General features: G+C 42.4%; 2 protein-coding genes across 2 annotated transcripts; one reads left to right on the forward strand and one right to left on the reverse strand.

Moving 5' to 3' along the window:
* Positions 1-155: 155 nt before the first annotated feature.
* On the forward strand, positions 156-6,213 carry LOC124120951 (complex III assembly factor LYRM7-like). The gene is made up of 5 exons (XM_046483873.2): positions 156-243; positions 1,556-1,628; positions 3,345-3,415; positions 4,437-4,518; positions 5,628-6,213. Exons 1-5 carry the CDS (start codon positions 181-183, stop codon positions 5,738-5,740), a joined length of 402 nt encoding a protein of 133 aa, XP_046339829.1. The 5' UTR covers positions 156-180; the 3' UTR covers positions 5,741-6,213.
* A 3,445-nt stretch (positions 6,214-9,658) lies between these two features.
* On the reverse strand, positions 9,659-22,209 carry LOC124120947. The gene is made up of 3 exons (XM_048384764.1): positions 21,881-22,209; positions 12,308-12,490; positions 9,659-10,655 (listed from the first exon to the last, which is right to left on the reverse strand). Exons 1-3 carry the CDS (start codon positions 22,170-22,172, stop codon positions 10,441-10,443), a joined length of 690 nt encoding a protein of 229 aa, XP_048240721.1. The 5' UTR covers positions 22,173-22,209; the 3' UTR covers positions 9,659-10,440.
* Between the last annotated feature and the right edge of the window lie 445 nt (positions 22,210-22,654).

Here is a 22,654-nt window from a genome sequence, read left to right on the forward strand (position 1 = left end):
TAAAAATAAATATTATGTAAAATAGGTTACAGTATCCTTATTTTCTAATATATTGAAGAATTTTTAGATTTTTGCATTTATGTATACTATATGTTAGGATGATAGTGCCGATAAAATAATATAATTCCATACATCATAAAGGACGAAGCAGACGCTCTTGTGCGTAATGACTTGACACAAATGCTGTCTTTTCTTCCTTCAAGCGAAGAAGAGTGTAAACATATTCACATGTCGAGGGCCAAGGTGATATTTAGAAATTTCATAAACAACGGGATGTCTACCCGTTTTCTGCATTACAGTGAAATATTCCAGATGTTCTAATTGTAATTTACATCAACGCATGCTAAATTGGACTGATAAGGTCGAAACTGCGTAACTGTTCATAGCTAAATAACAGTGAAATCCGAACCTATATATTTCCACTACAAGACCCACGCCCACATTTGGTGATATACCCCAGGGTTAGTTAATACTGACAATTACGTGGAATTGAAACATTTGATGTAGCTGTATTTGTCCAAACTCATACATTCCTACAAGTGTACAGGCTAATACAAATCCGGTTTTGTTGATAGGGTTGATTAAGACCATTTTACGCACGCTTTGCGCAAATGTAGACATTTTCAAAATAGTCACTTATTTTGTGAACAGAAAGCAGTTAAAACAAATTCACATTTGCTGTTCAATTGGTTTGGACACTGCAACAATAGCATTAACACTAAAATTTAATGTTCTATATCATTTGGTATTTGCCAAGCTTTGATTCATGTAATTTATCCTGAGAAGGTAATTTTCAATAAACACTAAATGTTGGTATGTGTTCCTTTTGGATTGAAACTAATTGTATTCTGGTTCTTACTTTGTTTTTCTAGATATTCATTATTCACTTGTTTACATTGATGTTAAAAGTATCTTCAGTAATGTTTGTAGAAGGCAATGAATACACCTTATATGTATAAAGTTGTCACAGGGGTCAAGTGTAACAACAAATTTGTATGTAGTCAGCAGGGCCTGTTCCTTTCAAAAGTTACTGGTTCTTCTCCAAACTGTCAGCTCCAAACCTAAATGTTGGAGGCCAGGAAAGGGTTACCCAGAGGGCTCTTAAATCTTTTTCGAACACCTCACCTCTAAAACGTCATTTCATGCACTCTGAGATTAATTTTTTACCAACATTTGCCTCCTTTTGTGTAGATTTTATGAGCAAATAAAGATGTTGTTGTACACAACGTTATTAAATGACGCCGGTTGTGTCATTCTCCCAGGATGATCTTTGAGTTAACCAATCATACAACCTTATCCCCCCTAAATATTTTCTCAGTGAAATTACGTGATTCATGAGCAGCGTGCAATTAATAAGCATACACAGAGAAGAGGTGAAATTTTGACAAGGTAGACGGGCCATCTACTTTGTTTCAGCAAGGCTTTCGTAATTTTAACTGGCCATAGGCTAACGGGCCATCAGTTAATCATGCCCTGTTTTCATATTATGTCATGTATTTTCGAAATTTTGTTTTCTGAAATTTTATTGTATATTTAGATTCTCGTATTTTTTCAGGTACTGTCAGTGTTCCGGTCTTTACACCGAGCCAGGAAGAAGGTGTTCCAGGGCGATGGAGTCGCTCTTGCAGGTCCAGCCAACATGGCCTATTTGGATTTTTTATTGCATTACTATCAATCACACCAACATAAGTATCAGAGCTCCAGATAACTTTTTGAGCAATTGAGTTTTTACAGTAGGGTTTCTAGTTTAATTGGGTTTTTACATTTTCCTTTGGGTAACCAATATTTTTTCACTCATCTATTCATATTTTTTGTTTCTTTCCCCCAAAGAGTGAACATTTTAAGATTTAAAAAAATGAAATAATGTTTTAGATGTATGTAACCATGATAACTGTTCTAAACATATAGGCTTAATTGACTCGGAAAGTAAATTAGCTCTAAATTTTGTTTTGCAAATTAGCTCCTTTGTATGCATGCTGAAAAATCATCATTGGATATTTATGCGTGCTGTTTTTATACATTTGAGTTTTTCATTTAATGCATGCATTTCTCTATGCAAGTTAATTGAGAGTAATTTGGTTTTGAATATATATTTTTTGGTATTTTACACAAATAATCTTTATCTGTAGCTCTGAGTATTCCTTAGCTTAAAAGAGATGTAGCTCTTTGTTCTCAGACACACATATGCATCAAGAACCTTCAAGAAAGAGCATCTTATGTCTGTTTGAGCACAGGAATATGTAGCTGTTTACACTAAAAAAATATATGTCTTTTTATAATCTTTTGGCCTCATAGGATATATATAGGTAGTAGAAATAGTTTTTCTTGTGCACTACAAATTCTTATTGTTTAAGGATGCCTGCTAGTAATGGTCTGTGGTTTCTGAACAACTTAGCTGTGTCATGGGATTCTAATCATGCTGTAAGATGATGTAGTGATGCCGAAAGGTCAAATCTTAAAACATACACACTTGCATGTCAATCATGCCTCTATGGTGGAGTGGTGGAGCATCTTCCTGAAGGAGTGAAAGGGAGGGGGTTTGATCCCCAGCCACATCATACCAAAAGATGGGAATAAATAGTACTTGTTGTTATCCTGTTTGGCGCTCGGCATAAAGGGGCTAAAACAAGGACTGGTTGGCTCGGAGTCAGTATACTGCGTCTGGGAGGGGTATTCATATTAAAGGTGAGGTGAAATGGGGTTTAACGTCGCGTCCAAGATTATATCACTTATATAGCAACGTGCATGTAGGTGTGTGTGTTTGTGTGGCTGCTTGTACTAGTCCGGACTGATGCGGATTTATAGTGCTAGCCCACTGAGATACCATGCCACAGTTTAACATGAATACCCAACTCAGACACAGTATACTGACTCCGAGCCGACCAGTCCTTGTTTTAGCCCCTTAATGCTGAGCGCCAGACAGGGTAACAACAAGTACCATCTTTTAACGTCTTTTGGTATGACGCGGTCGGGGATCGAACCGCGGACCTTCCGCTCTCCGGGCGGACGCTCTACCACTAGACCACAGAAGCGGTCTTATTCATATTAAGGTCTTATTCATATTAAAATGCAGCATGGTGTCACAGTGGGCTAGCAGTATAAAATCAAGATAAGTCCTGACTCTTGCAAGCAGCCACACACACACAAACACACACACACACGTGTGCATGCACATTTCTATATAAGTGAAATAATCTTGAACACGACGCTAAACCCCATCTCACCTCACCTCCATATCAAACAAAAAGGAACATATTTCTTACAGAAAGTAATCATGAAGTATGTGTTGCACATTAACTGTGTGTTATGGTTAATATTGTGTATGGTTTCTTCTTCGCCTTCAGTTGGAAGATCAAAGATTAATGATGAGTTCCGGAAACACACACAGGAGACAGATGCAAACAAAATCAAGGAGGTAAAAATACGTATAATTTGACACAAGCTGAGGAGGGTTGTTATAGCAGGTCCACACACAATTGCTTGTCCTGGGAGGCCACTAAATTGGATCAAGTTGTAAGGTTCTGTTTGTTGTTAGCATGTGATCCAACAATAGACCATCTGTGTAGATATCATCAGGCACTGCACATTTATCTACATTTTCTGAAAAGGAACAGAGGTTGTTTGTTTGTTTGTTTGTTTGTTTAACTTGCAAGTCAGAATGACCAAGATTCGGGTCTTACAAAAGTAGTTCACTTGGGACAGATCATGCGTAATGACCCATTCCAGGTCAATATGAATACACCCACACAATGACAACCCACACAATGACATTTCTATTGATCAACTCTCCCTGCAATTGGTAGTCTGCTCGTATTGGCCTGCTAATCCTATATGGACCACTATTCCTATACTCAACAACAAAAGTTCCTGTGAAACCAATATTTTAGTGTATTTTTCAAACAAGTAATGTTTGGTTTTCAATATTGTAGTACATGTATGGAGTCAAGTCACAAAAACTTAACTGCTACAGAAAAGCATGCATTCCATGCAAAAGTTGAATTTTATGTAAGCCCCATGCATTTCACTACCCAAGAATGGGTATAAAAACATGTGAGTTAACGGGATTCCATATGCATTGTTTAGCATCGTTCTGACAACAACCATTCAGAAAAACAACAAAATTACTCAATTATTTAACTTTATGAAATGCCACGCCTGTCCGTAAATGAGTGTCTGCGAGCCATTGGTATGCTTGAAGTAGGATCGAGTCAGTGTGATGTTGCAAGACAATTTAACGTCCACAGAAACACCATTTGGTGTTTATGGCAACGTTGGCAACAGACGAATGCAGTCAGAGACCATCCTCGGAGTGGCAGGCCACGCGTAACCAATAATTGACAAGATATTCTACCTTGGCGCTACTTTGGCAGATACGGTAGTTTGTCTATGATTCAGAACATGTATATGCTTGCAGTCTCTGCCTCTATATATTTCAGTTGATCACTGTAGCAGAGGACTCGGAGAAACTACTGAAGAAGACGGTTGTGCAGGGAAAGGCTCGGGAGGACGGAACATACGGTACGAGATGCTAGCTGTGAAGTTTGTTGTCGGCAATATTCCACCTTCACCACGCTAGCCTATTAATAATACCAATCAAGCACTGGGAATGAGACCCACATTTCAGTCTGTGCCAAAGACATTTGAGTTTACTGGACCGAAATTGTATCATGGCATATTTATTCTCAGCATATTAATTTGTGTCTGCTGATACCTAAGAGGGGCAATGGGGTAGCCTTGTGGTTAAGGCATTCGCTTGTCACATCCAAAGTCCGGGTTGCCTAGTTCGGCAAGGGTTGAAACTGGACTGTTAAAGTCAGTTAACTCTCTTGCCCCCGGAAGATGTCATGATGTTGTTTGTATGTTTATTCTTTAACGCCGCACCCAGCAATATTCCAGCTATAGAATGACAGTGTGTAAATAATCGAGTCTGGACTAGACAATCCAGTGATTGACATCACGATCATCGATCTACACAATTGGAATACGATGACAAGCATCAACCAAGTCAGTGAGCCTGACCACCCGATCCCGTTAGTCACGGAATCACGCAAGCATGTGTTGCTGTAGATCAATTCTTACTCGGATCATCACGGGTCTGCACCCTAATGAAACAAGAGTGGAGTTTGCATACAAATCACTGATACATGACTGTGTAAACAGTTGTGACCCCGTGGCATATATTTCTGTGGTTTCATTTTGGGGAATGGGTGGTCAGTTGTCTCTTCCACTGGGCAAAGTAGCATCCCTTGCTTATGCCATGGATTTTGACAAATTGGTAAATATTTAAAACGTTCATGACATTGAGCTTTCCTCCCACAAACTGACATGTGATATTACTGAAATATCGTTCAAAGCCATGTTAACCCTCTCACTCATTCACTCACTCACTTACAATACTTGTCGTAAGAGGCAACTAACGTGATCAGGGTGGTCAGGCTCGCTGTCTTGGTTGATACATGTCATCGTATCCCAATTGCGTGGATCATGATGTTAATCCCTGGATTGTCTGGTCCAGACTTGATTATTTACAGACCACCGTCATGTAGCTTTAATAGCTGAGTGCGTGCGGCGTTAAACAACAAGTAAATAAACAATTAATGAGGTGACATATATTTTCTATACTTCAGAGATCAGAATCACAGAGGACACGGTTCTAGAGAAGAATACCTTGTTTGACGATCATGCAAAACTCCCAGTGAAAGGGCGGAAGAAGAAGTGCTCTGATTCCCCTGACACATGAGGATGTTAATTATGGTCCTAGTCAGTCTGCAGTCTACTCCCATGTGTGACGATGAAAGAAAGACTTTGCTTGCAAACATTTTAAAAATCAGTTCTGTTGTCAAGACTTTCCGACTTACTGGCATGCAGCCAGGTTGATGACTATTACTGTTTGAGTAGAGTTGGTACAAGAATAACACAGACATGCTGATCTTCCTCTGTTGGGAAAAAAGCTGACGTTGTTGAAAATCTGTTGATATTGAATCCGTGGTATTGAAGATGTTTGGTGTTGCTCTGACTGTATGAGACACAAACAAGGTATGGGATACCTCAGTTACTGTTCCTGAAGTAAATGTAAAACACATAAATATGTACATGAGAAGGAAATATCAGCTAGCACAGTTTCATTTTCTTTGTATTATTTGCACAAAGTATGTTTTTTCTGTGAATGTCAAAGTTGTGAAAATAAAAACAATAAACATTCATTTCATGGCACTGGAGTGTTGAGGTGGTTAACATGAATGTTATGATCCCTTCATGCAGCTGGGACATGGACGTGGTCTAAAGTGCTGCAACTCTGCACACTTGTGTCATTCAATCACACTTGTGTCATTCAATCACACTTGTGTCATTGAAGCACACTGGTGTCATTAAAGCACACTGGTGTCATTCAATCACACTTGTGTCATTGAAGCACACTTGTGTCATTCAAGCACTCTGGTGCCATTCAAGCACACTGGTGTCATTGAAGCACACTGGTGTCATTGAAGCACACTTGTGTCATTGAAGCACACTTGTGTCATTGAAACACACTGGTGTCATTCAATCACACTTGTGTCATTGAAGCACACTGGTGTCATTGAAGCACACTTGTGTTATTTAAGCACACTTGTGTCATTCAATCACACTTGTGTCATTGAAGCACACTGGTGTCATTGAAGCACTCTGGTGCCATTCAAGCACACTTGTGTCATATAAGCACACTGGTGTCATTTAAGCACACTTGTGTCATTCAAGCACACTGGTGCCATTCAAGCACACATGTGTCATATAAGCACACTGGTGTCATTTAAGCACACTGGTGTCATTTAAGCACACAGTTGTCATTCAAACACACTGGATCATTTCAGCACACTGTTGTCATTTAAATATACTTGTGTCATTCAAACACACTGGTGTCACTCAATCACAACGGTGTCATTCTAGCACACTGGTCTCATTTAATCACACTTGTGTCATTGAAGCACACTTGAGTCATTCAAGCACACTGTTGCCATTCAAGCACACTTTGCTTTTCAAGCACACTTGTGTCATTCAAGCACACTGGTGCTATTCAAGCACACTTGTGTCATATAAGCACACTGGTGTCATTTAAGCACACTTGTCATTCAAGCACACTGGTGTCATTTAAGCACACTTGTCATTCAAGCACACTGGTGTCATTTAAGCACACTTGTGCCATTCAAGCACACTGGTGTCATTCAAGCACTCTGGTGTCATTCAAGCACACTGGGTGTCAAAAAGCACACTTGTGTTATTCAAGCTAACTGGTGTCATTCAAGCATACTGGTGCCATTTAAGCACACTTGTCATTCAAGCACACTGGTGTCATTTAAACAGACTTGTGTCATTGAAACACACTGTTGTCATTTAAGCATGCCAGACACAAATGATTATGGGTTTCAGTTTCACCCTGACTATCTTTCTTGGTCTGTCAGCACCGTCCCCATGTTGGTGGATTTCACCCTGATTATGTTTCTTGGTTTGTCAGCACCGTACCCGTGCTGTACCCGTGCTTGGGCTTTCAAAATCACAGATAGAACCAAGTTCAATTCTATCAAAATATTTGATTTTGCAACTCTGTACACCACCGACACTGACAACCCAAAAACGAAAACACCGACCGCCCTGAGCACTAGACCGTAACTTTTGTTGTTTGAAGCAAAAAGGTCTTATGGTATGTAGTTCAATGAACCGTCAGCGGTTGATAGTTGTGTTAACGTCCGGTGCCGTTGAGTTTGAAGCGACAAGCCTGATACTGGAGACAATTCCGGCGCGGGGTCCTGAAGTAGTTCCTTGGAGTGCTCCTTAATTTTGTTTTATATTGTTAATGATGAATAATATCTGATGTGAGTAGTGACAACCACGTCCTTTACATAATCTTGTACTAAAAGTAACTACTTGTACAAGAAACGCTACTGCCAGAACACTTTATTTTATTGGCATTATTCAAGAAGAGTATTCTTATACACGATGAGGGAAATAAAACTTTCATATTTCAGAAACAAACATGAACTCTTCCTCGTCTGAGACAACATTTTCCTCACATGCGCTCTTTTCACAATGGTTTTTCACAGGACCAGGACTGACTTTCTGCATTTCTGTTTAAATAAACGCCATTATAGTAATGAAATACATGCAATTGCCGGATGATATTAAATCAGTCATTAGGCGTACATCTAGCAGCTGGGAATTAATTCCTCTGTGTCAACCTCTGTGGTGCATGTGGTGCAAGCCACACATTTAATATGCTTCTACAGTTTGTGAGACAATCTCTATAGTCCATGTGGAACCTGGGTCTGGGGCTTATATTACTTCTGAATAAACTACTACTAAAATTATATCTTTTTGTCAAAATGCATAATTGGCAAGCAGTTCAACGCATTCTTCTCAGCTGTTCATTTTTATTTTTTTATTATTAATTTTTAAATAAGATTAGATGAACATTTACAAGATGAAGGTGGGTTTCAGATTAATATGTCAACAACAAATTCATTATACATATTCATCTAAGAGGTGCAGTTTCGATTTTGTCGTTCCCTTACTTGAAACGGCAATTTATTTATTTCATGACCGCATTTATCCTTTCACGGGTAGCGTTCGCAGTTAGTATACACAGTTTATCTACCATGTCTAGAGTATAGGCGCATTTCTAAATACATAGTTATTTAGTTACCAACAGCAGCATATGACCATTGTAATATTCAAACGCCGTCGATATCCCAAAGTAATCTTTGCCTGTCGCAAGAGACGACATAATAGACAGGATGGCCCATCCAATCTTCCAAGCTCGTAGAAATTACAGATTTTAAGAAAATATACGAGCAATACCAATGTTACAAACTCAAGTAAAGACATGTAGCACAGTACGAAATATGTACCGGAGAGACAAAATACAACAACATTGGTATTGTTATTTCCCTATATAAAGTGTATACGAATAGCATAGTCACTGGGGTCAGTTCGAAACGCTTATAATTATTACATTAAGTTTCTAATTAACCCTGTGGTGGCACGTGATCCTTTGCACAGAGCACAGGTCACACACAAACCAGGTAAAGTTAAGCAACGTAGGTCTCGGAGAGTAAGTAGTTGGATAGGTGACCACGTTACGCAGCTTGACTCCGGAGAGTTTCTAGGGTTTCGGTCCTGCCCAACACTGAAGCACATGTACCACGTGTGGTGTCTCATTAGGCAAGTGACTTTGTTTGAAATGTGCCACTGTTCACCCAGCAGTGAGTGGGTACCCGGTAGGAGGAGATTGTATTTTAATGTATGTTTAAATGCGAGTTTTCTTTTACAAATACCGAAATTATTCGTTTGAATCTTCCATATACGTGCGAGTAATATTTGTGGTGTACCAACCATCATTTTGTTGTTTATTGAGGTATTGACTTTTTCAAACAGCCTGTATTATTTCAGTTATCTCTTGCTAATGTTTTGTTTGTTTGTTGTTTTTTAACGCCGCATTCAGCAATATTCCAGCTATATGACGGCGCTCTGTAAATAATCGAGTCTGGACCAGACAATCCAATGTTTGACATCATGAGCATCGACCCACGCAATTGGGATCGATGACATGCATCAACCAAGTCAGCGAGCCTGACCACTCGATCCCGTTAGTCGCCTTTTACGACAAGCATAGTCGCCTTTTACGGCAAGCATGGGTTGCTGAAGACCTATTCTACCCCGGAATCTTCACGGGTCTCTTGCTAATGTAATAAAGGTATGTGACACGGATCTAACAAAACACAGAGGTGTGTCTGTAGGGGCTACTTACAGAAGTAGATATTTACTCAACAATATAACAGCCATACATTGTAAATATTTTTTCCTTGGTCTGTCCTAGTTTTGATATTAATAATCCAGCCACACAAATCCGATCGTTAATATGCCAAATAAGCATACATGTAAGTCAATCATCATTTTCGAAGCGCTAGTTATTGAAAGTGGATATGTGAGTGCCAGCTGTCATGGCTGATTACAGATATAACATGTATTCCCTAGAGTAATATCTGACAAAGTCATATCCAAGATAATTTCTTAAATATACAACATCATTTAGTACACATGTCTAAACTCAGCTAAGCTTGTTAATTTTTAATATGATCCCTGAATACCTTGAAAACCTATGAATGACCAGAGAAAATTCAGTCATCAGTTGTTACAATATATATAATGTCGACTTCACAAATTGTAATATTTCAGCACAGCACATATTGTATTAATCTAATGTTTGAAAATTTCTTATGATAATGTCTGTAATGAATCATTAGCTATATCTTGGTTTGTTACCAACAAATTTTTAAATTTGGTAAATGGACTAAAATGTCCGCAACACAATATCACCTAATGAGAGTTTAATAGGTACGTGAAGGATATATTTTGGATTCGGGACGCTCTCACAATAGTCAAATAAAAGTGTACAGTGCAACTTTCCTGCTACTCATTCAGGGGCACTTCACACAATATTTCTTTAGAAGAATAGCAATCACAATCTTTCAGGCAAAATCCCCCCTTTGTCCAAAGTTGAACACATTTCTGGCCAAAAGAACTACCCAGACACCACATATTGCTCCTGATCGCAGTGCCATCCAACCAGGAATAGGCTCCCTTGGCGTTTGTTCTGCCACCAACGAAGACGTTTGACATGGTTCCTAAAATCAAATAAGTTACATTTATATTCCCTGGCTCATAGAATCAATAATACAGTTTCTCATATTACTCACCTGTCAGTTGATTTATACTGGTCGTGCCATATTGTTCACATAGAGGCTGTATTGTTATTTTCAAGAAATAGCGACCTTCAATCATAATTACAGTTTCTAAGTTAATTGAAACCATAGGCAGTTTGTTACATACAACTGATATATACTAGCCACATTAAGAAACTGTGCACGGAGAAAATATAGATATAAGGGCACACCGTCCATATATGAAATATAGATTTGAACACAGCAATTATTGGAGACATTCAAACGCTCATGCACGTGCCATGCGATATGACGTCATTGACGGGGGCTTATGGACGTGCAGTGTGTTACTGCACGTGCATCCTGTGCAGCTGTACACAGCATGTGCAACTCAAAATTCGCTGCCACTTTGGAAAGCATGATCTGTGGTCATTCAAAAACTCAAAACTTCTCAGGCGCAGACTCAAGCATATCACAAGCAAATCATGCCAAGATTGACAGCTGCACAGTGTCATGAAGCCATTGGAATGATCCGAGCGGGAATGAGGCAACAACAGGTGGCAACACATTTCCAATGCCATCGTAACACGATATCGGCATTGGTGAGGCGTTATCAGAACACAAATGACGTTGCCGACCACCCACGTTCAGGACGTCCCCGAGTAACGACGCCAAGACAGGACAGATGGATTCGAGTTACACATCTCCGACACAGGTTCCAAACGGCAGTAACGACGTCCCAGACAATTCCTGGACTGCGCCGTATCCATCCCAACACTGTCAGGAATCGTTTACGTCAGTACGGGATTCGACCACGACGCCCTGCCATACGTCCCATACTGACACACCGTCATCGAGTCAACCGTCTAAGATGGTGTCGAAATCATTTTCGCCAACCTCGAATATGGTGGAGAAATGTAGTCTTTACAGATGAATCGAGGTTCAACATTTCCTACGGTGACGGGCGCCAACGTGTCTACCGGCGTTTGGGAGAACGTTATGCATGCAACTGTATTGTGGAGAGGAATCGTTTTGGAGGTGGCTCTGTGATGATTTGGGGTGGGATAACAGCACGGCACCGAACCCCTTTGGTGGTTGTTCAGGACAACGCTCGTCCTCACACGGCTAGGGTCGCAATGGATTTCCTTCACCATAACAATGTCATGTTACTGCCAGGGCCTGCAATTTCTCCAGATCTCTCCCCAATAGAGCATGTGTGGGAGGAAATGGAGCGCCGTCTGCGTCGTCTTCACATCCTCCAGATAACGTCCGTGACTTGGCACAGGATTTGAGGAGGATATGGCAGGCCATTCCCCAGGCCTTCCATGCCCATTTGGTGGACTCCATGCGTCGCCGATGCACTGCTGTGATTCACGCACAGGGTGGTCATACCCGTTATTGACTTTGTGACTTTGTCGTTTGACCCCCTACTCCATTTTGATCTTCTGACGTCATCGTAACAGATGTTGTTCAGGTCCCGTTGACATTTTCTTATGGTCCGATCATTCAGCTGCTACAGCGTCTGCATCATTTTGTTCTTGCTGTGTTGTATTTCAATCCAGAATATATTTTCTCCGTGCACAGTTTCTTTATGTGGCTAGTATATAATCCATAACCTTTTTTATCCACATAGATCACCACTGCTCGATGTTTCCGTGCTGTTTGAATCTGGGCAGGACGGGCATCTTTGGACTGTTCGGTGCATCTCTTCTCATTGAAGGTTCCGTAAGGATTCGCAACGATCTTCACGCACAGCCGTGCTTCTTTGTCTTGATGGAAGTCGGGTGGGCATGTCTTGGCTGAAATGCACAATATTATACATCATTTCGATCTTTGACAATTCAGCTTTCCATATTCGTTATTATAGCATGGAATGCCCATCATCGCTCTTGCATCCAAGCATTAAAATTCCTGTTTCAGGTATTTCCTGTCCTTGTAGTCCCCTATTTTGACATTGACCATATGTTCCCGTGTTTCTGTTCATGTGAACAGTTGACTCACATTTGCACATGTTTATGCCACCAGTTGGGGTGGGGAATCTCACCTTTTCGCGAACACCAGGTATCATCACTATTTGGCTTTGATGCCCAAACACATGCTTATGATTATTATGATGACGGAAATGTTTTTTGTCGCTTGCGTTTTCAAACGTAATGTTAATGTTTTTCTTTGAAATAAATATTTCATTATAGGTGACTTTGCGGCTACTGACAACAGATCTAATGACAATATCGTGCCCTCATTGCTAGATATGTATAGATCTCGTAATAATTGGCAAAATATGATTAAGTAATTTACCATGATTGTACTGCTATCGAACATAATGTTATTTTCAAGGTGAACATTAGTTTTTCGTGATAAGAGATAGCCGCCGACATAACGCTACCCCCACCAAACCTGTCCACTTCCTGTACGCAGTTCCGGCGTAATATTCTCCCCGACGTCTGTAGACCAGTGCTCGTCCATCCCCTTGAAGGGGCATTTACAGAGTTAGAATTTAGGCATACCTAATTTTCAGTGACAAATTTACAGAGAAAACATCTATCATCATCGACTTATTTCATTTGTTTCACTCCTGTCTTTGTGTCTCTATTCAGTGTCCAGTGTCGAGTGTCCAGTGTTTCAGTGTCCAGTGTCCATTGTCCAGTGTTTCAGTGTCCAGTGTCCAGTGTCCATTGTCCAGTGTTTCAGTGTTGCAGTGTCCAGTGTTTCAGTGTCCAGTGTCCAGTGTCCAGTGTTTCAGTGTCCAGTGTTTCAGTGTCCAGTGTCCAGTGTTTCAGTGTTTCAGTGTCCAGTGTCCAGTGTCCAGTGTTTCAGTGTCCAGTGTCCATTGTCCAGTGTTTCAGTGTCCAGTGTCCAGTGTTTCAGTGTTGCAGTGTCCAGTGTCCAGTGTTTCAGTGTCCAGTGTCCAGTGTCCAGTGTTTCAGTGTTTCAGTGTCCAGTGTTTCAGTGTCCAGTGTCCAGTGTCCAGTGTTTCAGTGTTTCAGTGTCCAGTGTTTCAGTGTCCAGTGTCCAGTGTTTCAGTGTCCAGTGTTTCAGTGTCCAGTGTCCAATGTCCAGTGTTTCAGTGTCCAGTGTCCAGTGTCCAGTGTCCAGTGTTTCAGTGTCCAGTGTTTCAGTGTCCAGTGTTTCAGTGTCCAGTGTCCAGTGTTTCAGTGTCCAGTGTCCAGTGTCCAGTGTTTCAGTGTTGCAGTGTCCAGTGTCCAGTGTCCGGTGTCCAGTGTCCAGTGTCCGGTGTCCAGTGTGTAGTGTCCAGTGTCCAGTGTCCAGTGTTTCAGTGTCCAGTGTCCAGTGTCCAGTGTCCAGTGTCCAGTGTTTCAGTGTCCAGTGTCCAGTGTCCAGTGTCCAGTGTGTCAGTGTTTCAGTGTCCAGTGTCCAGTGTTTCAGTGTCCAGTGTCCAGTGTTTCAGTGTCCAGTGTCCAGTGAACAGTGTCCAGTGTCCAGTGTTTCAGTGTCCAGTGTCCAGTGTTTCAGTGTCCAGTGTCCAGTATTTCAGTGTTGCAGTGTCCAGTGTCCAGTGTCCAGTGTCCAGTGTCCGGTGTCCAGTGTCCAGTGTCCAGTGTCCAGTGTCCGGTGTCCAGTGTCAAGTGTCCAGTGTTTCAGTGTCCATTGTCCAGTGTTTCAGTGTCCAGTGTTTCAGTGTCCAGTGTCCAGTGTTTCAGTGTCCAGTGTCCAGTGTCCAGTGTCCAGTGTTTCAGTGTCCAGTGTCCAGTGTCCAGTGTTTCAGTGTTGCAGTGTCCAGTGTCCAGTGTTTCAGTGTCCAGTGTTTCAGTGTCCAGTGTCCAGTGTTTCAGTGTCCAGTGTCCAGTGTCCAGTGTCCAGTGTTTCAGTGTTGCAGTGTCAAGTGTCCAGTGTCCGGTGTCCGGTGTCCAGTGTCCAGTGTCCGGTGTCCAGTGTGTAGTGTCAAGTGTCCAGTGTCCAGTGTCCAGTGTTTCAGTGTCCAGTGTCCAGTGTCCAGTGTTTCAGTGTCCAGTGTCCAGTGTTTCAGTGTCCAGTGTCCAGTGTCCAGTAAACAGTGTCCAGTGTTTCAGTGTCCAGTGTCCAGTGTCCAGTGAACAATGAACAGTGTCCAGTGAACAGTGTCCAGTTTCCAGTGAACAGTGTCCAGTGTCCAGTGTCAAGTGTCCAGTGAACAGTGTCCAGTGTCCAGTGTCCAGTGTCCAGTAAACAGTGTCCAGTGTTTCAGTGTCCAGTGTCCAGTGTCCAGTGAACAATGAACAGTGTCCAGTGAACAGTGTCCAGTTTCCAGTGAACAGTGTCCAGTGTCCAGTGTCAAGTGTCCAGTGAACAGTGTCCAGTGTCCAGTGTCCAGTGTCCAGTGAACAGTGTCCAGTGAACAGTGTCCAGTGAACAGTGAACAGTGAACAGTGAACAGTGAACAGTGTCTAGTGTCCAGTGTCCAGTGTCCAGTGTGCAGTGTCCAGTGTCCAGTAAACAGTGTCCAGTGTCCAGTGTTTCAGTGTCCAGTGTCCAGTGTCCAGTGTTTCAGTGTCCACTGTCAAGTGTCCAGTGAACAGTGAACAGTGTCCAGTGAACAGTGTCCTGTTTCCAGTGAACAGTGTCCAGTGTCCAGTGTGCAGTGTCCAGTGTCCAGTAAACAGTGTCCAGTGTCCAGTGTCCAGTGAACAGTGTCCAGTGTCCAGTGTGCAGTGTCCAGTGAACAGTGTCCAGTGTCCAGTGAACAGTGTCCAGTGAACAGTGTCCAGTTTCCAGTGAACAGTGTCCAGTTTCCAGTGTCCAGTGTCCAGTGTCCAGTGAACAGTGTCCAGTGTCCAGTGTTCAGTGTCCAGTGAACAGTGTCCGGTGTCCAGTGAACAGTTTCCAGTGTGCAGTGTCCAGTGTCCAGTGTCCAGTGAACAGTGTCCAGTGAACGGTGAACAGTGAACAGTGTCCAGTGTCCAGTGTTTCAGTGTCCAGTGTCCAGTGTTTCAGTGTCCAGTGTCCAGTGTCCAGTGAACAGTGAACAGTGTCCAGTGAACAGTGTCCTGTTTCCAGTGAACAGTGTCCAGTGTGCAGTGTGCAGTGTCCAGTGTCCAGTAAACAGTGTCCAGTGTCCAGTGAACAGTGTCCAGTGTGCAGTGTCCAGTGTCCAGTGTCCAGTGAACAGTGTCCAGTGAACAGTGTCCAGTTTCCAGTGAACAGTGTCCAGTTTCCAGTGTCCAGTGTCCAGTGTCCAGTGAACAGTGTCCAGTGTCCAGTGTCCAGTGAACAGTGTCCGGTGTCCAGTGTCCAGTGAACATTTTCCAGTGAACAGTGTCCAGTGTCCAGTGTGCAGTGTCCAGTGTCCAGTGAACAGTGTCCAGTGAACGGTGAACAGTGAACAGTGTCCAGTGTCCAGTGTCCAGTGTTTCAGTGTCCAGTGAACACTGTCCAGTGAACAGTGTCCAGCTATTGTATGAAGCAAAGTCTAGTGGAATGCCACAATGGCGACGAGGATATAAACTCACGTAACATTATACAAACTTTCCACGTCTTCGACAATCCTTTCGTTATCAACAGTTGAATCACAACACTTATTTGTGAGACCACGTGCCCGATGGAAACACACTTTGCTACGTTCGATTAAGGTCCAGACACATCTCATGCTGGTTCTAGTTAAAAAGGCTTGAAAATCGGAATGGTGCTCGGCAAGCCTCGGAGTTTTCCCACTTTTATGAACTCGTGTTGATATATTTGATATCAAAAGACACTCGGGTGAGATTCTCTATGTAATGCCGATATTTCATTCTCCGAAATACACAAAGAAAGAGTCAGCGGGTCCAAATATAAAATTTCACAAATCCGAGTTCATTGAAAAAGTGCATGAAGAGTCCATTAATGACACAGTAGTCAGGTAACACGTCATCAATAGCGAGTGTGACCACCCTGGGCATCCATGCACGCCAACACACGCCTCCTCTTTGACGTCGTCAGTCGGCGGATAACGCCAACAGGAATCCTGTTCCATAAGTTCAACAGAGTCTGTTCAGCTGACGATCAAGATGATCCCAGAGATGTTCAATGGGGTTCATGTCTGGAGAACAAGGTGGCCAGGGCAATACGTTGACGTTAACGTTGTTCAGGTTGTCTTGAACAATTCGGGCTTTGTGAGGCCTTGTGTTGTCTTGTTGCAAAATTAATCCTCTTGGCTGATGTTGAATAAAGAACACCACAACAGGTCTCAACACTTCATCCCTGTATCTCTGAGCATTCAGGTTTCCTCGGATGATAACCAGCCACAAATGCCACCCCATACCATGACGCCTCCACCTCCAAACGGGTGAACGTCTCTAATGCAGTTTGGCATCAGTCGCTCTCCCCTTCGTCGAAAAACTCGAACTCTGCCATCGTTCCTGAACAGACAGAACCGACTTTCATCTGTAAAGAGCCCTCTCGCCCAGTCACGTCGCTGCCACCGACGTACCCTTCGTGCCCATTGCAATCTGCGTTGACGGTGTAGGCGGGTCAAGGCCATTCCACGGAAGGGTCGGTAGGCTCGTATACCAGCAGTAAGAAGTCGTCGAAGGACTGTTCGTCCGCTGATGGCATGCCCTAGTGCTGTTGCCGCCGTTGACGTCGCCGTCACACATCTGTTTCGGAGGTGAATCTGCCGGATGTAGCGGTCTTCGGCCGGTGTTGTCCCTCTCGGTCTTCCCGATCTTGGCCGGTCTTGAGTCTGTCCTGTCTGTTGGTAGCGGATTATCAACTTGCTGATGGTGGTCTGGGAGCAGTTGAAGGTTCTGGCTATCTGACGTTGAGTAGCCCCCATATTAGGCATACCGATCGCTCTGTCTCGTTGCGCTTGTGTAAGTCTGGGCATATTCTTGGTGTTTTTGTGCTTACTGAATGCCTCCTCTGTCCAACGTCGGTATTTATGCCACAATCACGCACGTGCATTTGGACCAATGTCTCAAAATCACGTTTTGCACGTTTTCAACAATGCATGATTTGGAAAGCTGCGTTCGAAAATCTGCGTTGTGGTTGTGGTCATGTTGCATTTGGGCGAATGTTTTCTGCGGGGGTTCAAACCTGTACCAGCTTTTTTGCTTTTTATACAACTATTTTTTAAAGTGGGAACTTTCTTTTGCCCGGTAGTGTATTTTAATAGCTATGGGAGCTATCTTAATCTTAAATGTTAATTTGAGCAGCAGCAATTGCAGAAATGAGGGTCATGTACCCCACGGCTGGAGCCGCTACTTATGACTTAGAAATCCACCATTATGATCGAGAAAATGAGAATAACCACCAACTTAACTTTTGTTGAATTTGTAAGTATTGAAGTATTGTATGTTGCAATACCTAGGTTGGAAAGAATATCTTAGTGGTGTTAATGCTTTGCCTACCAATATATCTGACCCAAGTGTCTAAAACAACTTACCAGTAGCTGGGGAATACTACAAATCCTTGGTATATTCGCACCTAAACTGAATATGTCTTTTGTTGGGAAATCACTTTTGAAATTTTCAGATGGTACACATCATTAAAGATTGGTGACTTTTGGACCTGTATAAATGATATTAAGTCAATCATTCTGTGACTAACACCTATGTGAGATGACATAAACAGCACTCGCGATTTGTGAAAAAGCACTGACCACGCCAAATGAAAGTACCATTTCATATTATGATGAACTATTGTCTTGATCATTGTTGCCTGTTGTCACTGTAAAGGGGAATGTGACAGGTGACATGTACATGCGTCAAATCATTCATCCAATTCATCCACTTTTGATAACCACTCTCTGGTGATACGTCTACATGGACGACGAAGCGAGAAAGTTTCAACAGAGTTCCTCCAGTTGGTCGGTTCTCTTGGTCGGTCTCGATCTAAATGAGCACATCTGCCCATACTTGAGCACAACATAGAGAAGGTGGACCCAGCAGTTGCCAACTGTGGCAAAGTACCATTGGTAGTCATCTGACTGGAGGCACGAGGCAAAACCTACCAGCCACAACGGGCTAGGTCACCCAGCAGTTCCAAAGCTAAGTCACTGTATCCGCGGTTGCAGATAGTAGCAAAGTGGCGAGTGTGACTGTCATTGGACCCATGTAACTGTTTCCACAAGAAGCCCAGATAAAGGTTTAATCTTCGCTGCTGAAGCCAAAGCTATCTTAACAACTTTGACCTATATTCAGCAACAAATGCAATGTACAATATTTTCCTTGTCTTGTCTTCAGGCACTTAAAACTGTGTCCTCGAATCATCCTTTTATCCAAGACATTTTAGAACTTCATAAGGATCTTTCTGTTGGCCAATTTGCTTGTAGCCATGTCATATAGGCATAGCAGGTGACTGCAAAGCAGATGCTGGATCTCTACTCCTTGTCTCGTAATTTCAAGCCAACCATCAAAAGTTATACTCGGGATCTCATGCAAAGAAGGTGGGACAACCAAGTACGAATCAATAAACTTTATGAATTGAAACCAACAATTGGTTGTCAGACAAGACATGATGAGGTCATTTTGCGACGATGTATTGGCCACAGTCAGTTTAGTCACGAATATCTGCTAATCTAAATGAGGACAGATCTCATAGGTCTATCCCTTGTGAGGAATGGTTCACCGTCAAACATACACTGAACCGAAAAAGAAACGTCACCATGGATATATGCATCAGAAACCGTATTTGTCCAAACACTGTAAACATACTTTGAGACATACTAAAAGATGAAACGTGGCAAAACTGATCATGAAGGTTGAAATTAAAGTGTCAAATGTTCTGAAAGTGAAACACTCTAGTCTCTGAGAAAATGGCATCACAAGTCAGTATCTCATGTGTCCGCCATGTGCATTGATGACTGCCGTGCAACGTCGATACATGGAATGGTTGAGGCGGTTGATGAAGGCCATAGGCACTTGAACCAAACCCCTGAGGAACGCCTCACGCAGTTCAACTGCAATGTCGGCCTTGGTCAGACGTCATCCAGCCGTCTTTGAATCGCGTCCCACAGGTGCTCAATTGGATTTAAATCGGGACTGAGGGCAGGTCACTGAATGGTTCTGATGCCATTCTGCTGGAGGAAGTCTGTTGTTGCTCTCGCAGTGTGGACACGGGCGTTATCATGCTGAAACACGTGGTTGCGGCGACGTGCCAAATGAGGTATGGCGCGTGGTCCCAAGACTTGATCAATGTACCGAGCTGCTGTGACACCATTGCCTCTCCCTGGGCCGATGTTCTGGAAGACCACAGGGCCGACCCTCTGTGCAAGACCAATTCCATCCAACACCATGATGCTCGGACCACCCCACGAGTCTCTCTCAACAACACAAGCATCCGAATAACGTTCCCCACGGCGTTGCCAGACTCTCTCTCTCTCTGCCATCTGCTGTTGAGATACAGTAACGGCTCTCGTCTGAGAAGAGGACTCTTCTCCACTGTTGGTGGCGCCAATGCTGGTGCTGTGTTGCCCACTGAAGACGGTCCCGGCGATGACTTGGTGTCAGAATGGGTCCTCGGTGTGGCCTGTGACAGTGGAGGTGTCTCGTCAATCGTCGACGCACGGTGTATGCACTTATGTGTCGTAGGTGTGTCCCCGCTTTGCCCCCATGGTCTGTCGAGCAGTTTCCGCAGCAGTAACAAAGCGATCTTGAAGATGCTGTCGCACAATCTACGTGGTCGGTCATCTGTAGTGTTGGTGGTCTGGTACCGTTGCTGGAGCCTGTATATGGTCCTTACGTGGACTTGAAATGCATTGGCTACTTGCCGGGCGGTTTGTCCAGCTTGCAATCGTCCAAGGGCTTGGTGTTGCTGATTTCTTGTCAATCTTGGCATGTGGTAGCAATTCAATAACGCTTGAATGCTATCCGATCTGGGTGGATTTTTATAAGGCAAGGAATGGGGGAACGTATGTGCATTTCAATTTCCACGTGCATCGGGTTACCATGGACGATTCAGTGATGCGTTTGGGCGATCGGTTTATTGTTTTCTGCTTTGTTTTTTTTTATCAAGGTAATGTTAAATATTTTTTATCATCAAATTTCATTTTTCCAGAAAAGGTAATGTTAAATTTTAGAAACTTTGACAAAAAATACCCATATATTTAAATGACAATTTTCAAGCAATTTTACTTGGGGTGACGTTTCTTTTGCGGTTCGGTATATATTGTTGACTGTGTGGACTTTTCAAATTCAAGGGATTCACATTATCCAGCAACATACTTGAAAAATCTATTTTCCCGCGTGAGCGGGTATCTAAGTTTGAAATATACATATATGTCATTAACTAAGTGCTTTTTTATATTTGTCTTGAATACTTTCAATATAACTTTAAAGCATTTACTGTAAATCTTAAAAGTTTTGCAGGAAAGTACTGCACACACAATTGGTGCCCTAAAGTTTTTTTTACAGAGTTATGGCCCTTGCTCCATGCTTTTCTATTCCGCGCGTAGTGACTGCAAAGGGGACATATTTTCTCAGAAACTACTGACGCTACATGAATGAAACTTTGCGCGCTTATCTACGAGATACTTGAAAAGACTGTGTTCGAAAATTAGTTCCATAAATTATTTTCTTCCCAGAGTTTCTTCTCCCCTACTACATGTTTTTAGATTTTGAGCATACACAGTCACGGCGGCCTTTTGAGCCATGCTTTTTTACAAAGTGCATAGTCTCTGCAATGGGGACAAGTTTTCTCAGAAACTACTGGAATAGCTTATCTAAGACATACCCAAGACAGAGTTCGAGAATTTACTGCCATGAATTATTTTGTTCCAGAGAAGGGCCTTTTGTAAGAATTAATTTTAAATTTAATCATTTTTTCTGATGGCAGAAAGAGACAACAGTGCCGATCTCTTCTTCAGGCGTTTTGTTATACATGTATTTTATATTCACTAAATTCAAAAGAAAATTCTCATGTACTCCATGGCGTTGGATACTGATAACGCTGGTGTCTTGTTGATACTGTATCAGCATTTGCCGTCGCTATATGGCTCAAATAACTCACTCACACACTAACTCCCGTGAAACAACAGGTTGACGTCACTAGAGGTGTATAAGTGAACGTCGCCCTCCTGTGCGACCAACTGCTGAGTATTTAAGCTAGCAAGATGGATGGTGATGTACACAATGATAATGATAATGATAATGGTGCTTAACAATCACATTTGGATTAAAGCAATGAAGTGTAATGACTGCAATACATTTATGAAATAGATTGATGCATTAGACATGTGAAGTTAGCATTAAACATAAGGCTTGTAATACGTATCTCACCTCTGCGCTTGGTGTAAGCTCTGGCGCCAGGTTTTGCGATGCCAGATGGCGAAACGGATGAAGCATAGGTGTAGCACTCGCCATCATAGTGCACCATAGCGACACACAGATCGTCCCGTGAACAGATTGACCCGCATTCCAGGAAATCGTCACACTGACTAAAACTGGAGGGGATCTCTAGAACATTTATGTTATCCAGAGAAAAGACTCTTTGAAACAGATGGGTTTGAACTTCGGGCATCTTTGCTACCACATCTGGGGCAAAGAGCAACAAAATAAGTAACAATTTCATCTTGCTAAGTCGCGGATAGATGAAACTCTTAATTCAAGGGTGGATATAAAGTAAACACGATCCCTGCATCAGCTACCGATGTCCTCCAAATCAAGAACTTCGCAGTATTTATTCTGCACTGGGACTGGTAGCCAACCAGTAAAGCAAAAAAGGATTTCATTAAAAGATATGTTTTGTTAACGTGATCTTGATAACAAACTATTTATTCCGTCTGGGAGGCCTGATAGTTTTAATAAATAAAAATTTAAAATATCAAAGAGCAAATGGTTGGCTCTAAAGTGAACTATTCAACAGCGTCGCTATCATGATGATGATGATGATGATCATGATGATCATAATCATCATCATCAGCATCAGCATCATAATCATCATCAGCAGCATCATCATCAGCATCATCAGCATCAGTATGATAGCGACGCTGTTGAATAGTTCACTTTAGCATCATGTTAGGTCACTAGTACACATGTTGTGTTTCTTGCGTA

The sequence above is a fragment of the Haliotis rufescens genome, unplaced genomic scaffold (assembly GCF_023055435.1).
Source record: "Haliotis rufescens isolate VD_foot unplaced genomic scaffold, xgHalRufe1.0.p SCAF_50, whole genome shotgun sequence".
Taxonomy (NCBI): domain Eukaryota; kingdom Metazoa; phylum Mollusca; class Gastropoda; order Lepetellida; family Haliotidae; genus Haliotis; species Haliotis rufescens.